Raw genomic sequence first — 11,705 nt, forward strand, 5'->3', positions numbered from 1 at the left:
ATACACAAGGCCCTAGATTCCATCCCTAGCCCCGGTAAAAACCAATGTTTTGGGCCAGTTTAATGGCTCAGTGGGTGAGAGTGATTACTGCCAAGCCTGATGATGCTCCTGGGACCCACATGGCAGAGAGAACTGACTCCTCCAAGTAGTCCTGACTTCTACACATGTACTCACACCAATGCACAGAAATAAAGGCGAAAGAAAAACAATACTGTTAACTGAAAAAGTACCAATCAGAGCACCATTTCTGGTAATGTTACTGAGCTACTCTCTGTGTAGCCCAGCTCGGCCTCAGCTCCTGCTTCTGCCTCCATATGGGATCACAGACCTGGCTACCATGCTGGCCAGGCCAGTTTTAAACTGTCATAACCCCCAGCACTTGGGAGGCAGAGGAAGGCAGATTTCTGAGTTCAAGGCCAGCCTGGTCTACAGAGTGAGTTCCAGGACAGCCAGGGCTACACAGAGAAACCCTGTCTCAAAGAAAAAACAAAAAACAAACAAAGTCATATGGAAACAAAGCATAGAGACTGGCACTCTAAGCAGAGGATTTGTATCCTGTCTCTTTTAAATTATTACTAAAAAGTTACTACATCACCATGTCAATTACATATGGAAACATTGGCTTGTTCCAATCCGTTTCTGTTTTCTTGTCAGAGCATCAAAAAACACTATTGGTTCAAACACTCATTCTCTGTTACCAGCAATGGCTCACACACTCTCACAGGCAGGTCAAGCACAACAGAGGCCAGTTCCTGCTGGTGGACATGCTGACGGAGGACTCGGAGATGCTAAAGAAACAGACAGCTCACACAGAGGAAGGAAGCCCAGGTAGAGGGTATGGACCCCTTGAATCTGTCAGCAGAAAGAACACACAGTGGGACTCAGATTCCACCAGAGGCTGCTGGCTCCCTTTATTCTCGCATCCATTAGACTCTGGCCTGACTCCATCACCTTCTCTCCACCCACACACTGTGCAGTAAAGGAGACAAGTGGAAGTGGAAAGAGACCATTCACACTGGCACTGCCATGTCTTTGGCTTTGTCTTCCTTTTTTCTGGGATTAGAGTAGGGCTGGAAATTGAACCTGGGAACTTGCACGTTAGGAAGTGGTCCACCAAGCCGGGTGGTGGTGGCGCTCGCCTTTAATCCCAGCACTTGGGAGGCAGACGCAGGCGGATTTCTGAGTTGGAGGCCAGCCTGGTCTACAGAGTGAGTTCCAGGACAGCCAAGGCTACACAGAGAAACCCTGTCTCGAAAAACCAAAAAAAAAGAAAAAAAGAAAGGAAGTGGTCCACCCCTGAGATATATCCCCAGCCCCCCAAGTTTTCTACCAAGATAGTTTCATGGGGCATTGTGTGGTGTGATTGGAAGACATAAATTCTCCAAGTTATTCCAAGATAAGTCATCAGGCTCGGATACTACTCTGAAAGACTTAAATCCACCCCTTATACTGAGACCCAAGCGCCCAAATCCACCATATTTACTTCCACCCTAGCTTTGCCTCAGAACAGGAGAGGACAGGCCTGGCTCTGCAGCCCTGCTGCAGGTGAGTAACGTGTTTGTCAATTGCTCTCTGGGGATCACACAGCAGACTTTTCACTCCCAAAACTGCTCCAGAGAGGTGCACAGTCCCGTCCTTCAGCTCTCGGCCTCATCCCTCCTGGTCCAAAAGCCTCTGGCGGGTTTCTAGCACGATCTCCTCCATAACTTCTGGTTTTAAGATATCTTTGATCTGAAGAAATATAGAAAACAGCACGTGTTCATTCAGAAATATCCATCAAGGGGCTGGTGAGATGGCTCAGCGGTTAAGAGCACTGACTGCTCTTCTAGAGGTCATGAGTTCAAATCCCAGCAACCACATGGTGGCTCACAACCATCTACAATGAGATCTGGTGCCCTCATATGGGTGTCTAAAGACAGCTACAGTGTACTTACATATAATAAATAAATAAAAAATAAAAAAAAATAAAAGAAATATCCATCAAATCAGCCAGAATGAGGGAATGAAGCCTGGCTAGCATACACCTTGTGCATCTGCACTCTAGAGCCCAAGCAAGCACACAGTCCCAGCTCCAGACCCAGCTTAGAAACCAACCAGCAAGGTATTCTCGGAGAGCTGACAACAGAGCTGTTCTGTCAGCCATCAGATGATGCCTGAGGGCTGGAGAGATGGCTCTGAAGTTAAGAGCACTGGCTGATCTTCCAAAGGACCTTGGTTCAATTCCCAACAACCACATGGCAGCTTACAACTGCTAGTAACTCTAGTTCCAGGGGATCTGATGCTCTCTTCTGACCTCCACAGGCACCAGGCATGCACATGATATATAGACAGACATACATACATGCAGGTAAAACACCCATACACATAAATTTTTTCTAATCAAGAAAAATCTGTTAAAAAAAAAAAAAAGAAGAAGATGGCTGAATTTTGGGACAGGTATGATAAATGTAGAAAGCTATTATGGTAAAAAAAAAATCCTATCTGTTATCCCTATCCTACATCAAATTCCTAGCATGGGACTAGACATTGAGAATACTGGAAATATCTCAAGAACATGACAGGGACTCGTTAAGGTTGCCTCCAGGCCAGTTCCTGCCACTGGATATGGGAAGGAAAGTGGAAAGAAACACAGGAGTGGCACACACGCACGCACAGAGAGGAGTCTGGGTACCTGATGTGCAAGGGAGGCCTCATAGCAGTACAGGATGCTGGTGTCGTACAGCATCATCCTCTGAGTGACCAGCAAGACGACACAGTTCCGAAGCCGGGAGATCACTTCTCGGTCACTAAGGGATACCGGCTACACAGGGACATAAGGGGGAAGGAAAAAAGTACAAACAGAATCCAAATAGGCAAACAGTCCCAGAAGCCACAGACTAGAGAGGTCACGTTTCCACCATGGAACTTCACATCCCCCAAACAGCAAACTGTGGAACTGTCTATGTTTTAAGATGTGTACACATTTCATACAACTTCACGTATGCATATGCTTGTGAGTTCAAATGCACATGGAGGTCAGGGCCCAGCTTCCAGCATCATCCTAAGAATGCCGCCCACCTCCTTTGACAGGGTCTTATCAGCAAGCCCTAGGATCCTCCTACCTCCACCTCCTCAGCACTGGGATTTCATGTACACCAACACACCTGACACTGTCCCCTGGGTTCTAGTCCTCCTGCTCACAACGCTAGCCCTTTACCAACTGAGCCGTCCCCACAGGCCCATCACTTCTGCAGTGGCTGTTTGCCTGTTACCCTGCCAACTTTGCCACATTCATCAACAAAGCTCAAGCTCAAAGCCACCGAGTCTGTCTCTTCAGGGAAGGAGACTCTTAGGTGTTCTTAAATACTCTCTAACTCAGGCCTGTTCAAAGCACAGCAGTTTCTGCAGGCAGTGCACCAGACAGTGAGCAAACCACAAGCCACATTGCAGGCATCTGCAGCTAACACAGACAGGTGGACTCCCAAGATACCACTGCTGAGATGCTGCAACGTCTTTATGAGTTCCCTCACAATGCTCTACAATGACAGACTCACCTAACACTGCACTTCTCAGAAAGCATCCTAAGTGGCACAAGACTACTTACTGATATATAAAAAGGCAACAGGGCTCAGTAGGTAAAAAACGCTTACTAAATGCCAAAGTGACCTCTACTCACCTCCAGGTTGGCAATGAAGCCCCCAGCGTCCTCATCCTTGTGCTCGGGTGTCGGGTAGATCCAGATGAAACCGTTGTTACCCAGAATCACTGAGGCACCACATGGCAAGTCATGGAAATGAGTCTTCTGTCTCTTCACCAGGGAAGGCGAGACCTGGACTAAAACTCCCTGACCTAGCTAAAGAGACAGACCATAAGACAGGCAGAGAAGCACCTGCCTATAACTCCAGCACTTGGGGGTTAAGGCCAGCCTGGGCTACATGAAACCCTGTCTCAAAACAACAAACAAAAAGGAAATGGATCAGAAGCCAGGTAGGGGGAGCATAGCCTCTGAGAGGCTGGGGCAAGAGGCTCACTAATACCCGGATAGCTGAGCAATCCAGTAAGACCCCATATAACTCTGCCCCCCAACCCACTGGGGAAAAAAAAAAGAGGAAGAAACAATCAGTGAGATGAATGGCAACTAGGCTTCAGAATGCACAACCCGGTGCCCCACCACTGTCCTTCCTGTGGACACTAGTCACCCAGTGCACAGACGGCATGCACTTTGCAGAAAACAGTTCTGCCCCATAGCTATTTACACATCCCAGAGAAGGTGGCAGTCAGGTTGGCAAGATGGTGGTAAAGGCTCGTGCTGTCAAGCCTGACCAGCTGAGTTCAATACCTAGGAGTCACACAGGAGATAATCAAGTCGTACAAGATGTCCTCCGACCTTTCCATGTGCCATATGGGGCATGCACTTATCCATCCATCCGTCCGTCCGTCCGTCCGTCCACCCATCCATCCACCCATCTGTATCTATCTATTGTTTCTCAAGGCAGGGTTTCTCTGTGTAGCCCTGACTGCCCTAGAACTCACCCTGTAGATCAAGCTGTCTTGAACTCAGAGATCCATGTGCCTCTGCCTCCTGAGTGCTGGGAGTAAAGGCATGTGCCACCACCACCAGGCAGCTTGTTTTAATTAAAAGAAGGAAGCTGTCAATCTTCCATCACTTCACTTTGCCTTCTTTTTTTTTTTTTTGGTTTTTCGAGACAGTGTTTCTCTGTATAGCCCTGGCTGTCCTGGAACTCACTCTGTAGACCAGGCTGGCCTCGAACTCAGAAATCCGCCTGCCTCTGCCTCCCAAGTGCTGGGATCAAAGGCGTGCACCACCACCACCCGGCCCCTTTGGCTTCTAATCCAGAGCACATGTGCTGGCCATTACAGAAACCAGAGCCAACGAGGAGTCTCCCACTGGCCACATAACAGATACACTCCATGGCTCTAGTTTGGATCTTAACTTCAGATTCCAATGCCACCCATAAGACGTGGTCCACTGGATTGGCAAAGCCATGCCAGGTCTTGACAGGTCAGTTCTAAGTTCACACACAATAAGAAAGTGTCTACAGCACCAGGTTGGAGGTCAGCACACACACCTCCTCCTACCTACTACAAGTACATGTTCAGGAACATGGTGACAGCTGCCACTTTATTAAAGGAAACTGCTTTTTTATTCTTCTCAGAAAATGATGAGCCAAGAAACACAGATGCCCTAATGTGTCCTAGGAAGCATGCTATCTTTAAAATAAATCTCAATAATGGAACCTCACAGAAACAGGCAAAATTCATCTAGAGGCTCAGATGAGAAAACCATCTCTGCTAGCACTTATGCTGATTGCGCTGCAGACATGGTTCTGCAGCCAGCCTCTCAGTGCTGGCTGAGCATCTCCCAGAAAGACCAGAGTCAGAGTCTCAGAGCCCCAACAGAGGGGCTCTACCAGAACAGGCTCCTTAGGAGGAAAGGGATTTAGGATACCAATGGCCCTTTGCCCTATCCCAGCAGGCTACTAGTCCCAAATAACTGGGTTCTGTGTTGTTGCTTTTTGATCTAAATACAGGTGTATGTCTGTGTGTGTGTGTGTGTGTGTGTGTGTGTGTGTGTGTACAGGAAGAGGCAGTCTCTCTGTGTAACCCGTGCTGGCTTCCAGTTCTAATTCACCTACTTCAACCTCCAGGGCCCTCCAGGATTACAGGCCAATGACACCACACCCAGCTAAATACCAGGTCCTTAGGTCAGCACACCAGGGAGCTATACCACACCCAGCTAACTACTAGGTCTTTAGGGAGCTACGGGGATTCAGAACTGAACTCGAAGCCTCAAAGCCCGACTTACCTTTCCATACTTCAGGCTCCTCGTGTGCAAAGAAACAGCTCCATCCGAGAACACCGCCTGGACCTCCGCCTACTCATGTAATGAAGGAACAACAGTAGCCATGGCAACCCACACTTGTGCCACCTGCCTGCAGCCAGCTCCCCCCACCTTGTCACCAGTAGGTCACTCTGGCAATCTTTGATGGACCTCTATAGAGGACATCAGTATGACCTCAGCTTCCCCCTGGCTGGCAAGAGTATCTTGATACAAACAATCTTTCCATGGATACATGTTCGCATCATTTGAGGGCTGGTGAGGTGGCTGAGAGTACACAGCTGTCATCAAGCCTGACAAGCTGAGTTCTGTTTCCCCAGATCCACGCCATTAAAGAACCAACTCCTGTTGTCCTCTGACCTCCACACACAGTGAGCACACACAAACAAATATGATCAAATATGTTTTAAAATAAAGAAAGGACCCTAATTTTCTTAATTTGGACACAAGGAAGAATGATGGCCCATGCCTCCATCTCAGTACTCAGGAAGCTGAGGTATTTGAGCCAGCCTGAGGTTCACAGTGAGTTCCAACCCAACCTAGTACTCCTTATAATAAGAAAGGAAAGAAAGACCATTGGATCTTCACCATGAATCACAAGTTACAAAATCCAGGGCATCGTTCAGAGATAAAGAAAACAAGCACAGTGGCAGCAGAGCTGGACTCAGCCCCTGCAAGGCACTGTCCCCTGGCCAGACGGAGTACAAGCATGGCTGCAGCCCTGTAGGAGAACCAAAGGTGCAGGATACACTGATGAGGTCGCCTTCCTGCAAGAAGCCTCTCATGGCCAGCTCATCCTCTGCGGACCTTCTCCTCTGAAACACAGAAACACGAGCACATGACACAGCCCCTCAGGAAGGGCTCTCCGCACCACTGCTCTCTGCTAACCATGGTTCTGTAACATGAAGAATTATGACATAGGTAACCAGAACTGCCGGTGGGAGTGAGGGATAGGACATCAGCTCTCCTCAGGGGGACCCCCTCTGAGTTGACAGTCAGACCCTGTGCAGTTAACTGAGCCTATCGCCCACTCACCCAGCATGCTTCACACCAGGCTCTGTCTCTGCTCATCTCCCTTCTCAGAGTCCCCAACCTCACTCCAAGTCCCACTATGAACAGTTGTTCTCTGGCACCCGTGTTTTCTTGTTCTCCTGCTACCTTTATAGCTCTATTATCTTCTAGCCTCACCAACCTGTAAGGTTCTTTAATCTGACACTCTCCATAGGACCTAGCTCAGGGAGCCTCTCCAAAATAGATGACAGGCTGAACCATGGTATGGGCAAAAGGCTGTCACTGTCTGCATTAACCCAGTGCCATTCAAGTTACTGAAAACTAAGGACAAGCAGGGCATAGTGACACACAACTTTAATCCCAGCATTTGAGAGGTCAAGGCAAGCAGACATCTGTGAGTTTCAGGCCTGGTCTTCATAGTGAGTTCCAGACCAGGGCTACACAGAGAAATCTTGTCTCAACCCCACCCACCGCACACTCCAAAAACAACAACAAAAACAAGCAAGCAAGCAAGCTAAGGCAAAACCTTCAAGAGACGCCTTCCCTGTACAAAGCTGAGACACCAAGAAAGGAAATCAGCACTAAGATACTAAGATCCAGGAGCCTCTTCCCACCTCCCTTCTGGGAGCCCACTCCATAGGTGTTTCTGGTCTTACCACAGTACACTAGCTGCTGCCCGTGTTGAGAGCACAGGGCCAGGAGAAAAGCCGCTGTGTTCACCAAAGTAGCAGACTCCGTAACAAAACAATAACGGCCTCCTGTAAAGTCGACCTTTCAGGTAGACAGTTCCAGGGCGGGCGGGCGGGCGCTTACCAGCTCTCCTCCAGGCAGGTTCATGGATGACAGGAGCAAGACAGAGTCCAGCCTGGAATTGGTCTCCACCTTCCACCTCTTCTGTTGAACCTGTGAGGGAAAGAAACAGGATAGCGTTTCACATCACCCCAGAAAAAGGGCTCCTTCTTCAGACATTCACAGGATGAAGGTCCCATCCCTAGCCACCAGTCTCCTTCAGTTTGAAACACTGACTTTACCTCTGTGATTCTCCCCACTACAATGTCTCCGACTTCTCCATTGTATCTGCAAGAGAGAACAGAAGCTTACCCAGTTGCCGGCGGGCGGGCTGGCCAGACCAAGCAGTGTCTGAGGCCAAACAAACAGAAGAGACTTCATAAGCTTCTTTTTTAGCAAATGGGTATAATTACTGTTTAGACCTGGGAACTTCAGAATCTCTCTGTGTATATTTGATTAGCAATCCTTAAAGCAATGGCTCATTGCAAGCTGTTACATCTCCACACTACCTGCCTGGTCAGACACTTTGCTGGATCCTCATGCTGATTCCAAGGGCGAAATGCTCTTAGTTAAGGCCCAGGCATTGGACTGTGTCTCTTTTCTGCTCATAGCTCCTTCAATTACAGTGAGCTCACCAAGTTTTAATGGTAGGGAATTATCCATAATCCCAGTGCTTGGGAGGTAGAGTCAAAGCTATCGGATGTTGACAGCCACACAAACGTAAAGATAACAAACGAAAGGCCAACACTGCCAGCAGCTGCTTCCCCTTCCCCACAGCAAACTGCTCTCTCCCATTCATCCCCAGCTCAGTGTTCACCTCACCCCATGCTTAGGCCCAAACCTTGATTCCTGTCACAGTCTAGGATGAGCCGAGGACAAATCCTGCTGTGGGCACCTTAAAATGTATGAGGGAAACAAAGGCATCCAGACTGGAAACTAGGAACTAAATCCACCTCTATTCATTCTGTTAACTATCCTTAAACACGTCAGTTACTGCAGCACCCTTTCAAGGAAGGCAAACAAAGTAGACAGAGGAGCTAGCCATTGCTGAGGGTTGCAACACCATCACTTGGTCATTTGTCAGATGAATACAGTCCCCTAGTCTGGCTCCGTAAACATGCCCTGTCCCACTTCACTGTCTCCATGGCAACCACGACAAATAATTAAGACATATGTCAAATCATAGCTTTCTTCTGTTTGATTCCTCCCAAGGGCTTCCCAATTAACACAATTTGAAACCCAAATCTTCACTGTCATTGCCAGGCAGGGTGACCACCTGCCCAGTGCAGCCCTGGCTCACCTGACTATTCAGCCCCAAGCTCACTGGCTTCCCTGCTGGACTAACCTTTATGGGCTTCTTCTAGGTACTCTACCCTGAGTTTGTACTTTACGCGTAGCATGTCACTGAATTCTAACGACAATCCTGAGGCTGTTATTTTCTTTATGATGCAGAAAAGGAAAGAAACCCTAGGCTTGGAGGGATCAAGTGACAGGAGGAAACCTTTGAAGCTCACCCTCCACATGGTGTCCTCCTTTCCTTTCTGTTGCAGTGACAAATACTACAACCAAAAGCAACCTGAGGAGGAAAGGGTTTATTTGGCCTATAGATTACACTCCATCATCAGGGACAGCCAAGCGGGAACCTGGAGGCCAGAACTGAAGCAGAGTCTGTGGGGGAACACTGCGTGCTGGTTTGCTTCCCAGGTTTAGGTTCTCTCTCTGTGTCTCTGTCTCTCTGTCTCTCTCTCTCTCTCTCTCACACACACACACACACACACACACACACACACACACAAAGCTGTCCTGGAACTTACAGAGATCTGCCTGCCTCTCCTTCCCAAGTGCTAGGATTAAAGGCATGCGCCACAATGCCCAATCTTACCCAGCCCAGGCCCATCTGCCCAGGATGCCACTGCCCACAGTGGGCTGGGTCCTCCTACATCAATTACCAATTAAAAAAATGCTGCCACAGACATGCCCACAGGCCTCCAATGGAGGCAATTCTTCAGTTTAGCTTCCCATTCACGAGGTAACTCTAACTTTGTGTCAAGTTGGCTGCTGGGACTAACTGTGACAAACGGGAACATTCAACATAGCAGTGACAGGAATGACCGGCGATGACATGGCGAGATGGAAAAGGCCTGTGTACAACCCAGATGCTCCGAGACAGAGATACACACCTTCTGTCCTCACCTGGTTTTCAAGGCTTTGACACAGATCAGCTTGTTCACTCTCTCCACAGAGCCGGCCACAGATGCAATGAGCTTCTCTTCCCCCATGTATGTCCCATGGCCCCTGTGCAAGGACAAGACCACAAAGAAAGGACACCAGTGTCACAGTGGAGGTGATCTCTCCCATCTCGAACATGGTTCTTGAACCTAATTGCCGCCCCCCCCCCACCGCCTGAGCCTCACACTCCGCAAAGAGCCACATGGACATCTCCATCTTAAAGAAATGTGCTCAAACGTCACTTTCCAACAACCTACCTGCACATCCCAGGCAACACAGGGGCCCTCCCCAACTGCTCCTAGCCCACCCCATTCCCAGTGCACCCCTGTTCTCCCCCTTCTGCTGCATTTACAACTTTCTTGTGGCATATACTGTTTCTGTTCCTTACTAGAGCATAAACTCTACCAGGACACGGGTTTTCACTTTGGTAGCCCAACCACACAGACTATGTTGAACATATGCTGCAAGTATGAAAGAAGGAATCCGAAGATATCTGCCATCTAATTCCTTAAACTCTAAGAAAGAAAACCAGGTGCCACTGCCGGCCACACCTTTGAGTTCAGAATTTGGGAGGCAGGAGCAGGTGGATCTCTTGAGTTCTGAACCAAGCAGTTACACAGTAAGTTCCAGGACAGTCACTTCTACATAGTGAGACCCTGTCTTGGAAGACGGCAGGGGCACTGGGGCAGGAGAGAACAGTGGGGAGACTGGGTACCTAATGCAGATTTATCTTTGGTGGTAATACAATGGTGGGTTTTGCTTTCCTGACCTACTTTTCAGTTGTTTAATACTCTCCACCCTATGAATTCCTGTTGTCACCACTGTCTTCCAGGTAAGGATACCAGCCTTAACAAAGTGCTACGGCTACGGATAACAATGGCAGTTGTCCGACTCCAAAACCGGCCCTAACTACCACAGCATGTTGTCTTTCCGTGCTAAGTTTGTTTTGTTGGTTGCATTTAATACAGTATGTTGCCTCAACCCCCGCCCCACCAAAATTACTGCTTCAAAGTCAGGCTTGTCCCTGAGGTAACACAGGAGATGATCAAGCCAGCAACACCCACTGTCCCTTCAGAGGGTTGTAAGAAGGGCTCTGCTCCTAGCCCTCCCCAGTTCTCCCTCCCCAGGAAGGCTCAAAAATCCTGAGTTTCAGGCTAAGGGCCCAAAAGTTCCGAACGCCACAGATCAAAGGAGGGGATCAGGTGCTGACAGAGGAGCACCCAAGGTGCTGGGAGGCGGAAGCATGAGGCTCGGAAAGAAGGGGATTAGTATGGATGCTCCGATGTGTCCCGGGTACCTCGGTGACTTAGATACAAGGGGACAGGAGGTCTGGGTTCCGGGGCAACAGGCCACGTGCAGATAGCTCTGCAGCCGCCTCCTGAGGTCTTGGAACCCCCAAATCCTCACGTACCGCATGAAGCCTGTGTCCGTGGTGATCGTGTCCCCCGGCACCACCAAGTGCTTCTTAGAGTCGCGGCCCAAGCTCTCACTGAGAGGTTTGCGAGCCTTAGGGAGCCTCATCTCCAACGCCATCTTGGCGCCAATGACTTGCGCAGGCGCAGCTCCACACACAGGCGCATCAACTCCCGCCTACCTTTAGAGAAACGACCAATGGGAATGTAGAATGGGCGGCCATGTTGACTATTGGCAACTATTAAGTTAACTCGAGGAAAAGAGAGTGCCAAGCTGCCATGTTTACTATTGGCAAGAGAGCACCTGCGGAATGATGAATTCTCACATTGTAAGGGAATATGACGTTGGTTTGGTTTGGTGTTTGGATGTCAGTTTTGTGTTTCTTTTTGAGAAAAGGTCCCGTGTGTGGCTGGCCTCAAACTCT

General features: G+C 49.0%; 1 protein-coding gene across 1 annotated transcript; it reads right to left on the reverse strand.

The window, feature by feature from the left end:
* Positions 1-881: 881 nt before the first annotated feature.
* Exosc2 (exosome component 2) lies at positions 882-11,401 on the reverse strand. Its single transcript, XM_028757027.1, has 9 exons — positions 11,280-11,401; positions 9,833-9,934; positions 7,882-7,927; positions 7,664-7,753; positions 6,589-6,654; positions 5,807-5,875; positions 3,656-3,832; positions 2,672-2,800; positions 882-1,731 (listed from the first exon to the last, which is right to left on the reverse strand). Exons 1-9 carry the CDS (start codon positions 11,399-11,401, stop codon positions 1,651-1,653), a joined length of 882 nt encoding a protein of 293 aa, XP_028612860.1. The 3' UTR covers positions 882-1,650.
* Between the last annotated feature and the right edge of the window lie 304 nt (positions 11,402-11,705).

The sequence above is a fragment of the Grammomys surdaster genome, unplaced genomic scaffold (genome assembly GCF_004785775.1).
Source record: "Grammomys surdaster isolate TR1022 unplaced genomic scaffold, NIH_TR_1.0 126133, whole genome shotgun sequence".
Taxonomy (NCBI): Eukaryota; Metazoa; Chordata; class Mammalia; order Rodentia; family Muridae; genus Grammomys; species Grammomys surdaster.